Source organism: Rhinatrema bivittatum, chromosome 9, assembly GCF_901001135.1.
Source record: "Rhinatrema bivittatum chromosome 9, aRhiBiv1.1, whole genome shotgun sequence".
NCBI classification, from domain to species: domain Eukaryota; kingdom Metazoa; phylum Chordata; class Amphibia; order Gymnophiona; family Rhinatrematidae; genus Rhinatrema; species Rhinatrema bivittatum.
This window is the reverse complement of record NC_042623.1, coordinates 194327457-194348291: the sequence shown is the minus strand read 5'-3', so window position 1 is coordinate 194348291 and position 20835 is coordinate 194327457. Positions and strand designations below refer to the sequence as shown.

General features: G+C 45.3%; 1 protein-coding gene across 7 annotated transcripts in view; it reads left to right on the top strand.

Annotated features, from left to right (window-relative positions):
* The first annotated feature begins 71 nt into the window (after positions 1-71).
* The window catches only part of LOC115098464 (mitochondrial fission factor-like), a 60336-nt gene continuing 39572 nt past the window's right edge, over positions 72-20835 (top strand). For 4 of the 7 annotated variants that reach the window (XM_029614975.1, XM_029614973.1, XM_029614972.1 and 1 more), the window contains exons 1-3: positions 72-227; positions 1262-1479; positions 11901-12073. In XM_029614975.1, the coding sequence (XP_029470835.1) occupies positions 1263-1479; positions 11901-12073 (390 nt within the window). In that variant the 5' untranslated portion in view covers positions 72-227; position 1262. Of the gene's footprint in view, positions 228-426; positions 663-1261; positions 1480-11900; positions 12074-20835 lie in introns of those variants that run through there. The other 3 variants (XM_029614977.1, XM_029614976.1, XM_029614971.1) reach the window with 2 other exon arrangements.

Below are 20835 nucleotides of genomic sequence, written 5' to 3'. Positions count from 1 at the left end.
CGGGAGGGGGGGGAACCGAGCACCTAGCAACAGCGCCCCGCCCCCGAAGCGACAGCTTCCGTCTTCTCCTTGTTTACGTCAGCTCGTTCAATCTACGGGAGCCTTTCGAGGACACGCGCCCGCTGCTCCTGCTTAGCGTGCGGGGTGGTGGGGGGGACGGGACGGTTGTAGGCCGCAGTCAAGGGGACCGGGCTTCATGTGCTGGCCGCAGGTGGCGGGGGATGCGGGTGAGTTTCTTCCAGAGAGAAGAAGGGAAGGAAGGGGAGGGGGTCAATGTTCTTTGCTTTAAGGCGCCGGTGGACAACGCACGAAATCCGTCACTCGCCGCATGCCGGGAGAGAAGCGGCGGATGGCGCGAGAGCCGCAGCCTCCCTACCCCTCTCCTTGGCTTTCGTTCCTTTTTTTTTTGTTTGTTTTTTTAGCTGCAGCTTGAGCTACAAGAGAGGGTGGCCGAAGGTGGTGTCGGTGCTTGCGCAACCGCCGCAGGCCTCGGACCCCCGCGCACCGAGCCACGTTCATCCCGAGCCACTCGCGGTGCTTCGCTGCTGCTTTGGGGGGACCGGCTGGCCTGGCTCGTTCATGTCCCTTCTCGGAGATATCCGACCGCCTTAGGAGGCCTTTTTTTGACCCAGTTGTTCGGTGGAATTTAGAAATAAAAGCCGGTAATGATTTTGTACCACCAAATATTAAAAAAAACATTGCTTCCCATGTGGCGCGCTTGACGACAACATCCGACTTTCGTGTGCTGGCTTTTGGCTTTGAGCCTGCTGTATTGAAGGGCCTTCCTGATTGTGTCTACGGGGAAAATGCTTCGTCCGTAAGCTCCTTTATGTGGTAACAAGAGGTGTAGGCAGCTAATCCGTTTGTTGCGGATGTGGCCAGATTGCTGCTGTTTTGCTTATGTGTACTAATCTGTTTACGTCGGGGATTTGTGTGTAGATCCAAGGTGTTATTTTTTTTATATTGAGGAATTAACTTGTGTATTCTGAGAGTGAAAGGGCCCAAAAAGCAGAGCTCAGTGGTTCTGACATCCCAAGAGAAGGTAAAAGAGTGACTGTAGTCTATGCTAAGAGGTCGTTTCAGAGCAGTCGCATCCTAACGTGCAGAATGGCTACCTTATTTTGTCAGGAATATTGCAGCTAAACATAAGAATGTGTGATTTTAGAAAAGGTGTCTGTTCTAAAGATCGATTGTTTTCCCCGTACAATGCACATGGCATATGTGTTGTGTGTGTGTGTTTGTTTTGTTTTTTTTGAAACAGAATGAATGAGGCAGCATTCCCTTCTCCTGCTGCTGAGATGGCAGAAATGAATCGCATTCAGTATGAAATTGAGTATACAGAAGGTATTAGTCAACGAATGAGGGTCCCAGAAAAGTTAAAGGTGGCACCAACTAATGCAAACCTTGAACAGAAGACGGAAGAGGGGCATCCAAGTTCTGGAGTAATTATGCAAGTTCCAGAGAGGATTGTAATTGCAGGTATGTACAACATTTAAATTATAACGAAAATGAAAAAAAAAAGCCTGCCTGCTTCTATAGCTACATGACAGGGCTTAATTTGTATACAAAAAGGAAGTGGAACTGTGAAGGAGGGGAGGGGCCGGGTATGATCTCTCTCTCTCTTATTTTTTTTATATATATAATGATGATGATGTACCTTGCATGTCTGTAGGTGGGTCACTCTGTTTCTTACATCCTTACCTGTCTGTGGTATCTCCAAGCATGTCTCATCAGTACACCTATGGTGATTGATTGAACTATCGTGTGTACCTGAAAATGCTGATTGAATTTCCTCCTCCTACTTCCTACCACCACTACCCATTTATTCTCAGAGCAAAATAAAAAAGTTCTCAGCTATGGTGACCTCAAGTGTAACAAATTTTGGGAACCTTTGTGATTTTACACACATAAGACCAGTGTTAACAGGTTTGGTCACTTATGGTCCTCTTTTTTATTTATTTTTTTCCTCTGACAGGAAGTTATGTCCACCTTCCTGAGCTCAGTTTACACATATTTAGTTGTAATCAATTTTACAGTAAGTAAAATTGCTGTGGAGATGACCATGGATGTTAAGTAATTTCTTTGTTACAGAAATATATAGATTAATGTGCAATAAAACAATTATACAACAAAACAGGAATTCAGGATGGAGCCAAGATGGCGTCCTGACCAGTCGGGCTGAAAAACTGCTCTACCGTTTTTTCCTGGCTAAGTTGAATTTCCTCAAGAAAAATGCCTCCCAAACGTAGAGGAAAGCTGAGAGCTTACCCTTCTGCTTCAGCGATCCCTGCAGGACAGAAAATGATCGACCAGTGCGTCTCCATATCGGAAGGGAAGGAGCTGAGAGGTCCGGCTGTCGGGTCACAGAGGGGAGAATGTGACCCGACCTCGGAGGAAGCTTCCCTCAGCCCATTGGACGACCGACTTCCACCGGCTGCGCGTGCCACCTCGACGCCGCGGCTCTCCGGGAGCCCCGAAGTGGACTTCCCTGTGCAGCAGCCTGAAGGGGTGACGCCGTTGGAGGGCATACCGCAGACCTCCACAGAATATGGAGAGAACTCTCGGTGGGAATGATCGAGGAGCAGGAGAAGAGAGGCAGAGCCCAGGAGAGGAAACTCATGGGCAGGAGCCCCTTCTCCGAACCGATGGTGAGATAACTTTTAAAAAAACAAACAAACCTGAAGTAGTCACTCTGGACTGCTTATGGAAATTGTAATCGGCAATGGCAAAGTCGATAGCTGAATGCTTGATTAAGATCAATAATGTTTCCTACCAATTGGATACGCTGAATAAGAACTTTGAAGGTCATAAGATGGAAGCGACCATGATACGGGCATCCAGGACCTCACTTACTCACATCCGCCCTCTTTCACAAATCAAAAACACTAAATAACAGAGATTTGGGTTAAACAGGGCCGCAGCTTTATTAAATACCATGGAGGCCCGAGCCTCACAAACAATAACATTCATAACTTTAAACAACCGACCCCTAGCCATCCGCCGCCTCTCCAGCAAGACGGTCAGCACCAGCCACCCGGCTCGTCCCTCCAGCCCTTACACCGCGTTCATACCCCCGCCTCCTTCTAGCAAGAAGCCAACACTGTGGACCCCCGCCGCTAGCCAGCAAGGAGTCAGGCCAAATGGGCCCCCGCCTCCTCCTAGCAAGGAGCCCGCACCTGACAACAGCCCCAGTTGTCACAGGCAATCATCCTGCCCATTAACAATTGTAAACTGTGGCGGCTCGGGCCATCCGCCAAACAACTCCCTCCCCCAGCTGCGACGAACAAGCTCCCCCGAACACCCAAGTACCGAACGCAACGGAATGAATAACAGGGCGGGTGGGAGGGAGAACCAGCCTGCTGCTCAGACGCCGAAAACGACTGAGCTAGCAGGCTTCCTCGCGCTCCCCCCACCCTCTGCAGACTCGTGCTGGCTGGCCAATTATGGCTGCTACAGCCCGTGTGCGCACTTACCTCACCTCCTTTGCCTTCGCGCCGCTCGTGACCTCCCGCTGACCCTTAACCAAAATACCCCCTCCCCCGCTACTTTCCCGATACCTGGCGTGGGCCAGGGATTTCCTCCTCAGTGAGCCTGGGCCCACATTACCCCGGCCAACCGGACACTAGGTCCGGTCGTCCTTCCAAGAAATTTATAAATTTGGAAAATGATATAAAATGATATAAAACAGGTCAAAAGTTCAAGCAATATAGATTCAAGATTGTGGAGTAGCTAAAAGAAAAATTGAAAATATAGAAAATATGCTGAGGCATCTAAATTTGAGAATAACAAATTTTGCAAGGGTTGTTGAATTCCCCAGAATGACCATGAAGCGGTATTTCAAGATACTTTGGAGACTCCACCCCTAGAAAAAGTATATTTCCTACCAACAAGGAGAAATCAGCAAATACAATCAACTCCCAGTGTATTAGAAAATCTAACTGACTTCCTAGAATCTTCATCGCTTGAAATTGCTGAGAAAGCTACTTTATTAATATCTTTTCATAATGAAAATGATATGGGAGAAATAACGCGCACTCGCTCCAAAAAAATTAACGCCCCATTTATGGGATCTGTCGTCAGAATCTTCCCTGATCTAACAAAAGAGATGCAGCAAAACAGGAAAAACTTTTTAGCTTTTAAAGCAGGAAGTGTTAGCAGTGGGTGCCTCCTTCATACTAAGGTTCCTGAGCAAGTTGTCCTTAAGTATGGGAGAGAGAATCATATTTTTTTCCATCTGGACCAGCTAAAAAGCCCCGAGTCCAAAAAAGTAGAAAAGCAAATGGGTGGCAGTTAACGAAGTCCTAATAGTAAAATTCGATATACAGGGCACCTATTTCCCAAATGTGTATTGTAATTTTGATCTCCCTTTGTTGCAGTGCTCCACCCTCCCAGTTTGAGGTCTAGTGGGTGTAGACATTTCAAGTTGAGATATGTTGAGGATGATATTTCTGAGTTATTAGCTGTTTTTGTTGTACTACACCATTTTTCTTTAACAAAGTAATGCTTTGTATATTATTATAAAAGTTTAATAAAGAGGGAAAAAAAAAACAGGAATTCAGATGAAAAAGAAACAAAATAAAAACGTTGTGGTTTTGCAACTAAAATGGTTATAGAATAGTGAAATTTGTAAACATTACCAGTGGCCTTCAAGAGTAAACCTGAGGGAAAACAAAGCCAGGATGGTTTTGGACTGAGGTTTCTGCTGAAGCGTTCACACTTTATGTGCAGCAGAATGCACAAACATAGCAACCACATTAATTCATTCAGAATGGAGTATATCATATATAAAGAAGCAAAACAAATTACTGAAATACACACAATTGAACCTAATTATGGGAATATTTCACTTGATAGGTACCGTAATTACAAACTGGGAGAAGCAAATTTCACTGGTAAAAAGGGAAAACTGATGAATTAAAAATAGAATATACAAGACAGGCTACTAAATATTCTAAAGCCATCAAAAGGGCCAGAAAGACTTCTTTTATTCATATATAATTAACTAAAATCAAAATGGTCTAAAAGAGCTATTTTCTGTGGTAAAGATGTGTAAAATGGTGCCAGAACTAGCCATAGACCTATATAATACATGTGTGGATTACTTCCAAGGGAGCCCCTAACTCTTTGTAGGGAATTGGATTCCTCAGATAACTTATAATGTAATTTGCTTTGAAGTGCCTGAAAAGTGGAATATAAGTAAATAAAATAAAAAGGGTGTAAAAACACCTCAAGTAGTGATAGCATAATCATAAATAGGGACTTCATTGTTAGAAATAGATTTGCAAGTAGAAGTTGAACACTCCTGGGGGAATTTCTCTGCAACTGGCGCAAACTTGCTAAGATATGTAATGGGAAAATTGAACGTTGCATATTGTGAGCTGGGCCCATGCCCATCCGCCCTAATTAAGGGGGACCAGCAAGAGTGTTCTGAGTAGATTAAAAAACATATATCCTTGAAGGAAGGGGTTTTTCTTGAGTAATTGACAACTATATTTTTCAGATCTTTGTTAAAAAGTTCTCTAAACCCACAGGATAAGACCAAATATAGATCCATGTCTAATTTCCTATATGTGGGGAAAAATCAGACGGCAGTGGTCATTATAGTTGGTTGACTTTGTGGACTCTTGAGCACTTAAGTAGCTTCCAGTCAGGAGTTAGAAAACCGCATTGGACAGAGACACTAATTGTATTTTACTTGACTGTCTACACTGCTGTATAGACAAAGAAATGGAGTAGTGATACTTTTTGATTTATCATCTGCCTTTGATATGGCCAACCATGACCTATTGGTTGACCAGTTGCAGGTAATTGTATCAAGTAGTTTAGATCTTTTTTTTTTTTATAGAATAGACCCCAAACAGTAGTAGTAGCAGCAGCACTGTTCTCCTACCACTCCAAAATGTGAAATCCTGCTTATGGCATTCCCTTACCTCCTTAATGTTTGTAATGCAGTCAGCAGGGTTGCCATATCATGTCTTCTCAAACAATGTATTTTGTTCAGTGATAGGAGCAGGTATGGGAGAGGTAGCAAAAATCAGTGCTTACAAAAATGACTACTTGGTTAGAAATGTACCCTCTCAGTCAAACAGAAAGAGGGGGTCAAGAGGCAATGAAAGAATTCCCACCCATTCTTAGTAAAGCTTTAGTGATCTTTGCAAGATGGGTCCATTTGGCACTGTCGCATGGCATTGTCCATGTGTGATATCTTATTTCATCTGTCTGCCTACGGAGAACTCTGTTTACAGTTAAGTTAACTTCCTCTGTTTTTTAGCTTGTTATGTTTGCAATTTTCAAATTGGCATTGAGGTCATCTTTCAGTTTAGAAAAAAAGTAAAACCTGGAGACCACAACAAATAACATTTGAGATATGGTGTCGATTGTAAAAGTTAAACAGTGTCGGAAACAGCACTGACCCTTGAGGTAGACCGCTGGCTTGATTCCTCCCAGAGCTTTTCTTGTCACCAGAGTAGATAGTAAAACTGGTAATTTTATAAAGAAACGTTCACTACTAGACTTGTATGCCACATAGTACCACGCATAGCAGTCATGTCAAAGAAAACTGGCTTTAAGAGTGGAATTTTCAGTCAGTATAAAGTCTTGTAGGTGCTTTTTACCTGCAGACTTTACACCAATTTTTCAAAGTGAAAATACATGCATACTTCCGCTTTGAAAATTCTCCTGGCAAAAATATGTGCACACCATTACAGCTGCCATTTGGTGGTTGGAATTTTGCTCAGATAATTTGCAGGCATAGGTCTTAAAATCTGAAGCATGCCCATAAGTCCCAACTTCATCCCCTGGAAAGAACTCCCCATCGCATGTAAAAGTTACACATATATCGGTCATGCAATTTTCTAAGGCCCATTTCTGCAGATAAAGCACTACGTTACCTGCGGAAGTCCCTTTGGAAATTATCTTCTCTATTTTGAATGCTATTTTCAGTAAAATAAAAAAAAAAAAAAAGGTAGCATCATGATCTGATCATTTGTACTGTGACCTTGACAAAAACTATTTTTGTTCCACATAGTATCCAGCGTTGTAGATATCTGTTGACATACCATCTGTTCTAGTAATTTTGAAATGGATTCACAGCAATAATATTGGTCAATACCATGGTCTTTTCCTGGCTTTAATAAGGTAATAATCTTAGATTGACACAAAGTACAGGGAAGTTTGCCTTTTCTAGAAAATAACTTTGGGTGATCACAAGCCATAGATACAAAATGTCTCAATTGTTCTAGTGGAATGTTGCTCATTCTGGAGCAATCGCTGACTTTAGGCTTCTTAGCACCGTGTCAGACTGTACTGTTAACTCTGCAGGGAAGCGGCACTATATGATGCTGCACAACAAAAATCTAGTCCAGTCATGAAACAATTGCTTTTGCTTCTCACCCAAAAGGTTTTAGCCACCTTGAGATGATGACTGGCAAAACTGAATCAAGGGGACATTTAAGTATGCCCCAAATTGGTGAATGAGGCTCAAGTACTTTTGACTGATATTGTAAGGTTGAACTTCAAATGTGCAATTCTCACATGGTCAGCAATGTCTTGATTGTCTGTCTGACACTTTAGACTGCCTCAGAAGGGCAGCAGACTCCTAGTACAAATGTAGTGTGGCCATTGGATGTTGTTCTTATGGCAAGGATTCTGTTTAAAACTGGTACAATGGGTAGAGCAGCGCTTCTCAACCGGTGTCGCCAAGCACCAGCTGGTGTGTCGCGGCTCCCGGTGTCCCACAGCCCCAGTTAGTCTTCCCTTTACCTTTTTCCTGCCCCCCGCAGGCCAATGGGAAACCTCCTCCCTTCTTTCTGCCCCCGCGGGCCAATCAGAAGCCTCCTCCCTTCTTCCTGCCAGTGGGAGGAGGAAGCCTCTGATTGGCCGGTGGGGCAGGAAGAAGGGGGGCATCTCATAGCCCGGGGGTGGGGTGGTTTGAGAGGGGCTGGGAGGAGAAGTGTCCAAGCCCGTGACGGCGAAGAAGCCCGACCCTGTGGCCACCACGGGCTACCCCAAAGTGGCAGTGAGTCGCAAGCACGGAGGCTGGTTGCTCTGGGGATTCTCCCCCCCCCCCCCCCCCCCGATGCAACAATGAGTGCGGCAGAACCACATTTAAAGTAAAAGTGACATCAGCCATGCTGATTACAGATGGGGCAATTGGAGCTCCCAGCGGCCATAAAAGCAGGCAGATGGGGGGCTGCGGCAGCCTAGGGATATCCCGACAGCCAGAAGAAAGCCTTGAGTGCTGTGGCATATTTTTCTAAAATGTTTGTTGCTTCAGTGCGGCTGAGAAGGCAGCAGCACTGGGAAATCTGCCATTGCGAAATTGAATGGGAACACAGCATTGGGGCTCTAAGCAAAGTGTGAGGGGGAGAGAGAGACTGGGCAGGGAGGTGACTGGGGGGGGTGTGAGAGAGACTGGGCAGGGAGGTGACTGGGGGGGTGTGAGGGAGAGAGAGAGAGACTGGGCAGGGAGGTGACTGGGGGGTGTGTGAGGGAGAGAGAGACTGGTCGTAGGGTTTAATTGGGGGGTGTGTGTGTGTGAGAGTAACTTGTGGGCCCTAAAGAAGAGGACAGAGCTTCAGCAGCCGCTGCTGCTCCTGGTATGTGCTTTCAAGGGAAAGGAGTAGGTGGAGAGGGTAAGTAAAGGTGGCATTTTAAGTTTATTTTTCTTGACTGCCATTTTAATTATTGAGTATTATGTGATGTGTCTGCTGTTTTGAAATATTTTATTGCTATTTGGACAATTTTTAATCATTTTTATGAGTTTTAATTGTTTGACCTTATTCTGTTCATCAGCTGTTTTGAAACATTTATTAATATAGTTTTACAGTTATTTCTGTGTGGGGCTCTATAGCAGCTTGGCTTATTCTGTTTTCCCAATAGGAAATGTATTAGTGTTTAGGGCCTGGTTTAATAGTTGTATTTCTTAGATAGGATTGTTACTGTTTGAGTGTGTTCCATAATACAGGTGTAACTTTGTGCGGGTTAGTTTGTGTTCATTATTACAGATCCTGGGACTGTTAGGTGCTATATTTCTCTTTCATTTCTCCAGGTTCGCACTGCATGCAGCGTGGCTTTTTTGGTTTTCCATTCCAGTTTCTGTCTCCATAGTTATAATTTGTGGTCTTTCTGTACTTGGTGAAGGTCAGTTCTGGGTGTGTGACCGAAATGAGGTATTTTACTAGCATGTAGGCAATTGTATCAATCTTATTTGTTGTGTTTCTCAATAGGATATGATATAAATAAATAAAAATAAAATTACTACCAGGCACAATAGGGAATTTGTTTTGCTTTTACTGAGGTGTCATCAGAACCAGAATCTTTTTTATGTGAGTTCTATGGTTAATGCCCTAGTTCTGCTCTGCATCAATTGTTAGGGGTCAAGGGGGTTCCCGTGGATGCAGCGTGTATGTTTACATCTAGCCCCATGATGGTCACATGTTCAGTGTGTCACGGATGTGAGAACCATCTGTCAGGTGTGTCTCGGCCGAAAAAAGGTTGAGAACCACTGGTGTAGAGAATAGATTATAAGCTTCCTAAATAGGAGTAAATTGGGAAAATATTATTAGAGTGCTATGTTGTAGCCCTTCTGTTGACACGTTACACATTGCTTTCCAGAAGGTTCATCTGGGCTTCTGAGTATACTTAATCATTGGGAGCAGTGGGGAAAGTAATTCACTATTGTCCAGGAAGCCGACTGAGGATGGTTGTCCGAAGGCCTCACCTAACAGAGAGGGTTGAATCCATGTCTTCAAAGTTGAGTGTGCCAGTCTGCTTCAGTTCATGGATGAGCTGAAGGTCATTGTTTGCTGTTCGTTCAACTAACAACTCTCCATTGGTATCCGGTTTTCATACCTCCAGACAGGATTGACTGTTAAAACTGCCCAAATAGGCAGCCAGAGGACTCCGTATTGAAAGGCCTTGCCTGTTGCTATGAGTTGTGAGATGGCTTGTAGATCTTGGCAATAGGAAAGCCAATGTTTATGACATCACAGTGGGTTATTGAAACATCAGGGATGTCAACACTGTTGAAACATACATAGCAGAACCATGCTTCATGTGCAGGCTGCAAAGATCAAAGCAGGCAAGCTTGGATCCTTCATCTTTCTTGACATATGTCAATTGACAGTGTTTTGACTGGCAGAGATGACACCGTTGAGACTTTGCTTGACAGCTTAGAGACCTTTGACGTTTAGTTGTAGACTTTTACCAAGCCAAAGGCTTGGAAAAATCGATAAGATTGGCTGAGTAACTTGCATTTGCATTAATATTTGATTTCAGTCTATTGGTTGGATTATCTGTTTTCCTTGAGGATAGCCCAGACAAGACTTAGAGTGTTGGTATACTACCAAAAGCTGTTGCTGGTTTTAGGGCCTTTCGTAGTAATACTGCCTTAAACTTACAGTTATATAAAAGTTTTATAGAAGTCTGGTCTTTATTTCAATGTGATTTTTATCTGTTGTTTGAGCACATACTAAATTCTACAAAAGAAGCAACCTGCAAGCAGCTTTTATAGGGCACAATTAAAAAAAAAAATCTGAGCTATTGTGTATTTAGGTCTTAGAACATCGGATTTCATCGAATGTTTCTTACTTCTCTTATTTTAGACATGGCACAACTTTCCAAACCCCACCCAGGTTGAAGGAATAGCTTGCAAGCTAATTTTAAAAGAAAAACCACCTCCACGGTTGCCCTTTTTGAAAATGAGCTTGGGCCAAATCCTCGGGTAGGGCAGTACCCGTGAACTTTGCCCCTACTTTGCCAGCAGGCAAAGGAGGTGCAGACATTTTGGTTTCAAATCCTTGTGTGTACTTCCCTCTCTCCCCAGGACCACCTTTCCTTTTGTGAAACTCTCTGGCTAGATTCAGCCCCGGTAGTGGCAGTCTTCAGCCCCAGATATTTACCTGGGTAATGACCTTTGAAAATTGAGCTCCCTGCGTAGAAAATAATTAGCCAGACGTTCTTATGTCCTCACTGAAAAGAGTCAAAACTGACGTGAAATGGTGTTTTGAAATTCTTGAAACACGAGGTAGAATCTTTACAAAAATATTTGGGGCATTGGGGGTTTTTGCCTGGCTATTTCTTCTTTGGGGCTTCCAGCTGAGAACTGATCTTCACTGGGCTACTACACAGTCGGCCTTCATTTGAGGATTTTCCTTTAATAGGCATTATTAATACAGAAAATGCTGAAGGACGCCCTGTGCCAATATCAGATTCTGATTGTGTGTAAGTTCTCTGGCATCCTAAAAACCAGCCTATGTCGACTATATGGGACGCAGCAAGATTGCATCTGATTCAGTATTTTTCGTTTGCCATGGATCTTGCACAAATTGACCAGCAATGGAAAGGACAAATAGAAATCGACTTGGGCACGCGGACGCTCCTTTTCTGACACACACCCACATAAATGACAGCATCTGGGTCAGCAAAATACCCAAACCAATTCAAGCCGTCTTTCAAATACGGCCTCAGTTTTACGCACACACGGCTGCTTTCGCAGTTTGGGAATTTGCGCCCAGTGTAAAGAACACCTCTGGATATTTTGTACATTCCACGGGGGGTGCATCTTTTCAGCCATGTCTCTTTCCCACTTCAGCCCAGCCATTACAATAGTTCTCTCTGAATTCCGGCTAACGTTGGACCCCTGCCCCCCCCCCCCCCCCCCCCAGATGTCACCATTAAGCGATGGCTGACACTCCTCCCAAAACCTGTTATTGCTGCTTCCACATCCTCCCCAATTCTGGGTGGCAGGGGCCTGGAAATTAAACTTTAGTCTCTTGTATGGCAGCGCGCAGCACAACCACTCACCCAGCCCAAATGTTTCTGTCCTAAATGCTAGCGTTTCACACAGTGTATTTGCAAAGAGTCTTTTTTTTTTTTTTGTAACTGTCTATGTTTTACAGGTGACAGTGAAGACATTCCGTTTTCCAGACCACCAGATCTTGACCTCATCCAGACTACCCCCTTTGAGCCACTAGCACTAAAAACTCCCCCCCGTGTTCTTACACTGAGTGAGAGACCACTGGACTTTCTGGACCTGGAGAGATCTCTGCCTGTAACGCCTCAGAATGAAGAGGTAAGGACTTCGTGCATCTGCGTATATTACATGATCTCTGTCATGATTGCTGAGATGGGCATGGCTCACCTTTTTGTTTAAAAGGTTTGCATGCCTTCAGTAAAAATCCCAGTGTGGATTGGACTAATCCTGTTTTAACCTCACCAGACCAGTCCAGATGCTTGGGTTATGCTTGCTTAGTTGCTCTGTCTCCATCAGCTTGTAGACTGCTGATCCATGCAGTCAGCAGCAATCCAGTATTTCTCTGTCTCCAGCTTATAGTAGATGTGCAGCTGCGCTAGTGTTGAAGAGAGAGAAACGTCCGGAGAGTTAGGCCTTGGGTCTTGTGCTCAGTTGAAATAGGGCCGAGCAGGGGGTGGGTTGACTCCTGACTACTATTGGCCCGCCAGCTTTGTGAGGGAAGAAAGCCAGAGCAGTCTGGCATCCTCTTCCTGAATCTCTTCCTCCCCAGATCTCCTCTAAAAAAAAATTATAGAGATAACGCTGTCTAGTAGGCAGAAAACCAAGTTATACAGCTTTTGTGATGGTGAAGAAAAAACAACCCAGAAGTGTGGCTGAATGCAAGAACACAGTGAGCCTGGTGGTGATTTCTGTTGCTCTTTTTTTTTTGGCTCTGGGGAGTGGGAAGAGTTGCTGGAGGTCTTCAGGCTACTATTGGCAGAGGTTTGCTGTGCCACAGCAGGCAGAAAAGTGGTGGTTGGGAGTGCAGAAAGCAGCTTTTGATTTGCAGTTATGCTGGCTCAAGCAGAGTGTGGGATGCACTGCACTGCTTGTTGGGGGTACTGTAGGGTCCCTTTTTTTTTTTTTTTAATGCACATGTGTGAGCCGAGTCTGTGCATAACACTCCCATGGTGGGGGAAAAAAAGGGTTGGTGCTCTTCTCGTGCAGGTTACAACGATTTCTGAACTGATTTCTTCCTGGGAGGTGGGGATGGGAGAAAGGGAGATCCGAGTTTGGCAGGAACCATGGGCATTTTTGGTTCCTTAAACCTCTTTTTGGAAGAGATGGTCCTAGCCTTTCTCTATTGCATCCAGAGAATGGAACAGCGCAAGGGGTGGACTATTAAGGCAGGAGGAAAGAGTTTCTCCTCCAGGTCCCCCCTTCCCCCATCCCATTTCTCCAGAGTTTATCATTTCACACCACATTCTGCCTGAAGCAGACGTCTTCGGCCTCTGTGGCAGCTGCGGTGGCTCCTCTACTCCTTGCTTTTCCGTGCTGGTGTTTCGACCAAGCAGAAAGGCCTGGGTGGGAGACGGGTTTGAAAGTTCCACAGCTTCAGACTTGGGGTCCTTGATGATGGGCTTTGAGTTCCAGGGGGACTGTGAGAAGAGGGGACCTAGATGAAAGAGAGATGAGCTGCTCCCCTAGTTGTCTTATCTCTTTAAAAGAGAAGTACTAACCTCTGTCATGCAGGTGCTATCCGCCCTGGGTATTTCCGAGAAGCAAGGGAAGGTCAGGGTCTGATCTGGAAGGTCGACGCAAACCCCCGAAAGCCTTCCCTGTGCATCAAACATTTCGTGTACTTATTTCATCAGATTGGGAAGTTTTGGAAGCCAGTCTCAAAGCGACAGGGAAGCTTTACCCTCTGGCTATCAGCAAGAAGGAAATGCTCAAGGCCCCGAAGGTGGATGCACTGGTATCGGGGGTGGGGGACAGCACGGATGGATGCACAGGAGGCTGTTCCCAAGCATACTTTTGAGGCCTCCATTCTTTCGATGCAGGTGCCATTTGCATTGGGTTCAGCGGATTCCAATGGGAAACCTGAAAAAAGAAGGCCTCACTGCTAAGGAGTTATGCACCTGGAGGCAGTGATCATGGTTTGTAGTGATTGCATAATATGACCTCATGGGGAGCATGGTGGTGGCAGGATCAGCCAGGCATTTGTTAGAGCTGCATATGTGGCTTCTAAAGCACTTCTGAGTAAGCTTCCCTTCTGAGGTAAACTCCTCTTCCCTAGCGTGTAGACAAATGGACTCAGGACCAATGGGTTATGCTCCTCTGCCAGCAGATGGAGACAGAGCAAGCTGATGTCACAGTATATATACTTTATAGTGACCTCTGCCTGCCAGTATTCTCCATCTCCGGCAGATGGTGGACATGCATCTCCCTATGGGGATTGCTGTGAATTTTGCATGGAGAATTTTATATCGAGAAAACCCTGCAGTGATACATAAAGGTCCTTCTCCCCCCCCCCAGTTGAGAAATCCTGAGGTGATTTTTGTGTGTCCCTCAGAGGTATTCCTTGGTCCAGTAGCAGGTTCCCGGGGTGGACTTAGCAGCTTGTACAGTTGAAAGGCAGCGGATGCAGAAGGCCAAGTGTGGCAGGGACAGCAGATGCCCTCTCCTCCCACAGCTGGAGACCGTCTCTGTACTCAGCCAGTAAGCGCTGAGCTCCAGTAAGTTTAAAAAAAGAAAAGAACTTTTACCTTCAGAGGCAGTTAGGGGGTTTTTAGGGCCTTCCTTCGGTCTTCGTGCTCGGAGTGCCGTCCCGACAAAATTCTTTGGGGTTAGAGGAACTGGGCAGCCTGGCGGGTTGAGAGGCCCAAGTGGGCTAGGCCCCGTGGTAGGCTTTTCTTAGCAAGCCACGTGGTAGGTTGTGGTGGCGTTTTTGCATGCTCTTGTACATGCTTTCTGCTCTCTAAGACGTCTGTGTATGCAGTGTGTGCTGCGCTAGGCGCGACGTTTGTGTACATAATGTTTTTGAGCGTTGTGATACGCTCCAGTGTGGCGCACTAGTAGTGCGTGCACCTTGCCTCGCTTATTGCTGGGGACCCGGATGACACGGATGATGAGGCGGATCCTGATTCCTTGTAAGATGGTTTGGAGCTGCATCGAACCGTGTTATGGTTCTTTCACAGAGATGAACTACCGGCCCTGATTTCCCAGACATTGAAGATGTTGGGAGTGCCGGGGGCAGATTCTATGTTAGAGCTGAAAAAGAATCCCATTTTGGTCTCCTTGCTTAAAGCCTCTTGCGTTTTCCCTTTTATGGACATAGAAACATAGAAATGACGGCAGAAAAAGGCCAATCGGCCCATCCAGTCTGCCCAGCAAGCTTCCACAGTTCTTTTCCCATATTTATCTGTTTCATCAACCACCAAGTTCAGGGCCCTTGTTGGTAACAGTTTGATTCAAATTTTCTGCCATCTCCTGTCATTAATGCAGAGAGTAATGTTGGAGTTGCATCAATGGTGAGCATAAGGCTTAATGGTTAAGGGTAGTAACCGCAGCATCAAGCAAGTTACCCCGATGCTTGGTTACCCAGACTGCACAGATCAATGCCTTGTTGGATGTTGTCTGAATGTAAAACCTGTTTTCCACATTTCCTCTTACTGTTGAAGCAAAGAGCAGTGCTGTATATGTATTCAAAGTGATGTATCAGGCTTAATTGGTTTAGGGTAGTAACCGCCGTAATAAGCAAGCTATCCCCATGCTTATTTGTTTACCCGGATTGTGAAGTTCAGTCCTTGTTGGTGGTTGTCTGAATGAAAATCCTCTTTTCCATATTTCCCCTTGCCATTGGAGTTGCAAAGGCTTATTGAGTAAGGGTAGTAATCATCAGGTAGTAGCCTCCACTCCCATGGCTCTTATCTTCATTCCCATCCTCTAGCCTTTATGGATCCACAGTGTTTATCCCATGTCCCTTTGAAATCCTTCAGTTTTAGTCTTCACTACTTCCTCCGGAAGGGCATTCCAGGCATCCACCACCCTCTCCGTGAAGAAATACTTCCTGACATTGGTTCTGACTCTTCCTCCCTGTAGTTTCAAATCGTGACCCCCTTGTCCTACTGTTTTTTTTCCAACAAAAGGTTTGTTGTTGACCCTGGATCATTAAAACTTTTCAAGTATCTGAAAGTCTGTATCATATCACCCTGCTTCTTCTCTCCTCCAGGGTGTACATATTTAGGTAACCAGGGAACTGGAGATTCACGCCACTTACTGACGCCATTCAAGAATTGATTGCTTTTGATGGGATGCCCTGGAGGCAAATTTCAAGAGGGGTAGGGCATTGGAAGGCCTATACATTCTGGATCCAGCTGTGAGAGAGCATTTTTGTTTTCCCAAAGTGGATGCGCTTCTCTGCATCATATCTAAACGGACGACTATCCCGAAGGAGGGTGGAGCATCCTTGAAGGATGTACAATGACCTTGCAGATTGCTTCCTGTTGCGTTCTTGTAGCGCATTCTTGTCTGCTTCTCTCTTAGGAGGTGGATGATTCGAGGGTGAATTCCAGAGCAGTTATGGAACCCCTTGCCAATGGAATCTTTTCTCACCTCTAGTGGTGGTTGCAGGAGTTTCATCTGAGAGAGGGAGTTTCCTTGTCCTCCTCAAACTGGTTGGTGCTCATGACGTGAGTTTCCAGGGTTGGGGAGCTTGCTGTCAGGAACGGCTGGCCAAAGAGGCTTTCTGGAACAACAGTTCCCTGGAAGCCCGGGTGGTCAGGTTGGCGTGCTTGCAGTTCAGCCAGAGACTACTGGGTCGAGTGGTCCACATGATGGCCACCGTCATTCCATTGTCAGATTACATCAGTTGCCAGGGAGGAACTAAAAGCCAGCAAGTGTCGCAGGAAATAGACCAACTTTTGAATGGGTGGAAGGACATCTTCAGATGATCTCGGTCTCTCACATCGCAGGAAAAGACAACATACGAACAGACTTTCTCAGCAGGGAGAGTCTAGACCCTGGAGAATGGGTGTTGCCCCCTGAGGCATTTCAACTGATTGTGGATCGCTGGGGCCTTCTGACCCTGGACTTCTCGCAATGTGAAGGTTCCTCAATTTATTCCGTCGCAGGAGAGATCCGTGGTCCTTGAGCATTGACGCTCTCATACAGGTCTGGCCGGAAGACTGTTTGCTTTATGCCTTTCCTCTGTGGCCCTTGCTTTGCAGGGTCATTTCACAGAACTGAAATCCACAGGGGGCTAGTACTCCTGGAGCTCCGGTTTGCCTCAGGCATCCGTGGTATGTGGTTTTGCGGAGACTGCTGCTGGAGGACCCCCTTCGTCTTCTGCCACACATGGATCTGTTTCAGCAGGGGCCAGTTCTTTGTGAGGATTTGGCTCGGTTCTGTCTTACGGTTTGGCCCTGGAGAGGACTCGCCTGTTGAAACCTGGATATTCTTCTGCAGTGATTGCTACCTTACTCTGTACTTGGAAGTTCTCCTCTTCTCCATCTCATGTGTGGGTTTGGAGAGTGCTTGAGACCTGGTGCGAGGTCTCAAGCACTCTCCTTGCTTAAGATCCTACTTATTCTGTATCTTTTGCAGGATGTGTTGAATAAAGGATGGACCCTAAATTCCTTGAAGGTTCAAGTTGCGGCTCTTACATGTTTCAGAGGCACGGTAAGTGGTGTCTTCCTATCGTCCCATCCTGATGTGGCCCATTTCTTGAAGGGAATGAAGCATCTTCAGCCATCCTTGTGGTTGCTGGTTCCTTTGTGGAGTCTTAACTTGGTACTGTATTTTTTTAGCGGGCTATGCATTTCTACCACTACATAGCTTTTCCTTGTGGTTATTAGACCCAAAGACAGTGTTCTTGGTGGCTATATGTTCTGCGCATCACTTTTCCGAGTTGCAGGCCTTGTCTTGCCAGGAGCTGTTCCTTTAGGTGACTCCAGGGCCATTGAAGTTGCATACTGTTCCATTCTTCTTGCCTAAGGTGATCTTGGAGTTTTATTTGAATCAGTCCATTTCTTCAGGGGTGCGGAGGAATATTTCCTCCTGCGTTCCTTGGATGTCAAGAGACTTGTCGTGCTGTTATCTAGAGGTTTCTGAACCTTTCCAAAAGTTGGATTGTTTTTTTGTCCTTCATGGTGGAAGGAAGCAAGGTGAACCAGTTTTTCAGGCTACGATAGCTCGCTGTATTAAGGAAGTGGTCATGGCCGCGTATGTGGATGCTGAAAAGCCGTTGCTTACTCAGGTTAGGGCTCATTCCACTAGGGTTCAGGCAGTGTCATGGGCGGAGGTTAGGTTGTTTTCTGTCAACATATTCCAAGCTGTGACGTGGTCCTGATACATCTTTTCCATGCTTTATCATCTGGATGTGCAGGCCTGGGAGGACACAGCCTTTGCACGTGCAGTGTTGTCTGGACTGCGGGCAGCTTCCCACCCTGTTTGGGAGTAGCTTTGGAACATCCCACTGGTCCTGAGTCCATCTGTCTACACACTAGAAATGGAGAAATTTACTTACCTGATAATTACATTTTCCTTAGCGTAGACAGATGGACTCAGCTTCCCGCCCTCTGCTGCCAACCTTTTTGTATCAATAGGCCTCCTGCCAAGGGGTTATTTGTGTTTATCCAGTCCCTAGCTCGGGGTACCTGTGTGCTTAAGTTCAGTGTTTTATTGTTGGTTGAGTACAGTTATGATTGACTGTTTTTTAAAACATTTTCTACTAGTCTGTCCACTGTTGCTTTTGATGAGAATATTGGCAAGCTAGGTCCCTGCAGGAGTATATATACTGTGACGTCAGCTTGTTTCGTCTCCATCTGCTGGCAGGGGAGCATAACCCACCGCTCCCGAGTCCATCTGTCTATACTAAGGAAAACAAAATTATCAGGTAAGTAATTTCTCCATTTGAGGAAGATCTGGAGAAGCTGGTAAAGGATGTGGGTGAGACCAAGCCCCAGAGACTACTTACATGGAGCTTACATGGTCTCTGGAAATGGGTAGAAGTTTCTATAGCTCACATAGCTGGAAGCAGAAAATGTTCAGGCAGATTTTTTTTCAGCTGGACAGCTTGGAGCTGGGAAAAAAGGAGTTAGCAAGTTTAGCCTTTTCACTAATGGGGCATATCCTTGATAGATCTTATGGAGACTTCAAGAAATGCAAGGGTTGTAAGCTTTTTCAGCCGAAGGAGAGAACAGGGCGTCTGCACAGCTGGACGCCCTGTCACAGCCATGGTCTTGCCACTGTCTTCTGTATATATTCCTGCTATGGCTGATAGTGGGACAGATACTTCAGAGGATTGAGTCTCATTGAGGTCTGGTGGTTCTGATGACTCCAGATTGGCCAGGAAGGCTGTGAAATGCAGATTTTTAAGAGGCTTTTATTTGGGGATCTGCTGAAGTTGTCACAGAGAGGACGAATCCAGGGTCCAATCCATTTAACCAGCCCATCTCCATTTTGTCTTTTGACATGGCTATTAAGAGGAAGAAGGTTAAGGAACAGAGGCTATTCTGAAAAGGGCAATTTCGACTTTGTTGCAGGCCCAGAAGAGGTCTCTCTCTCCCTAGCTTTTGTCAGGGTGTTCATGGAAGAAGGTGAATCCATTTTTAAATCTTCACTCTCTCTGATCTTGGGCATCTTACAAGCTGATTTGGAAAAGGACTCTGCTCTGCATTCTCTCAAGGTGCAAGTGGTCATGATCACCTGCTACCGAGGTGGTGTGCAGGTTGCATCACAATCTTATTCATCCAGATAGGTTACATCCTAAAGAAAATGAAAAATATCTCCCGCCCTGCAGTGAAAGTGACCATGCCACCCTGGGATTTTAATTTGGTTCTTGGAGCCTTGTGTGTAGCTCCATTTGAGCCAATTGAAAAAGCTTCGATTAAGGATCTGACTCTCAAAGCGGTGGGTTTGGTAGCGATCTGTTTGGCTAAGTCTGTTTTGGAGCCCTTTTGTGCAGAGAACTCTTTTTGAATGTTTTGTACTATGAAGTGTCTCTCCACACAGTACCTTCTCTTTTTTTTTTCCTAAGGTAGTGTCTCCATTTCATCTGAGTCAGGCAGTCTTTCTGTCAGTATTCAAGAAGGAAGACTAGGGTACCACTTGAGGCATCTTCATTTACTAGATGTGCGAAGATCCTGCTCCAATATCTAAAGGTGATCAGTGCCTTTAGAAGGTCCTATCATCTCTTCCTTCTCCTTTCTGGTTAAAGGAAAGGAGAAATAGCATCTAAAGATACAGTAATCGAATTGATCATTTCTAAAGGGGAGCTTGGGACTCATTCCATTAAGGGTACAAGCGGCTCCTCAGGCAGAACATCACCTAATTCCGCCAGAGAAGATCTTCAAGATTTGAAACTTGGTGATCTTTTCATTCTTTTATCGGGCATTGCAGTCTGGATGTGTGAATCAGACATTGCTACTTTTGGGACAGGCTTGTCAGATTCCCACCCAGTTTGAGGCTTGATTATGTGCATCTCATATGTCTATAATAGTGTGGTGGGACAAAAAGGAAGGAAACGTGGTTCTCACCTGCTAATTTTCTTTCCTTGGGTCCTACCAGTCCAGGATCCTGCCTATTTATCCTTCCTTCCTGTTCCGCAGATATTTTTCATCAGTCTTGTTACTGTTGGGACTCTTGATGTTTTGGGACCTTTTTCCTAACTGTTGCAAGTGAGTGTTAAAAGTCCTCTGCTTGGTGGGGAGAGAAAAATACATTTTCATTGCTTCGCTATGGAAATGCTGGCGTGCTGCTAGCTGCACGGATCACTGTATAGTAAGGTCAGCAGTTTAGTTCTCAGTCTCTGTCTGCTGGTAGTAAGCATAACCCATGCACGTGCACTGGCCTGTTACAGTCGTGGAAAGAAAATTAGTCGATTAAAATCAGATTCATTCTTTATTTTAGCATTTATATAATGCTGCTTGTCCCAAAGAATTTAAATTCTGAGTGGTGTGGGAAGGGAATACTGTTCCCACGTCCGCATGCAGTGGGAGAAGCAGAATTTGAACTTCGATCTTCTGATTCCCAGTCCATTGCTCTCACTTGCTTTACAGTGTTTTAATTTGTTGCCACAGCCTTTGCAGTATAGCACAATT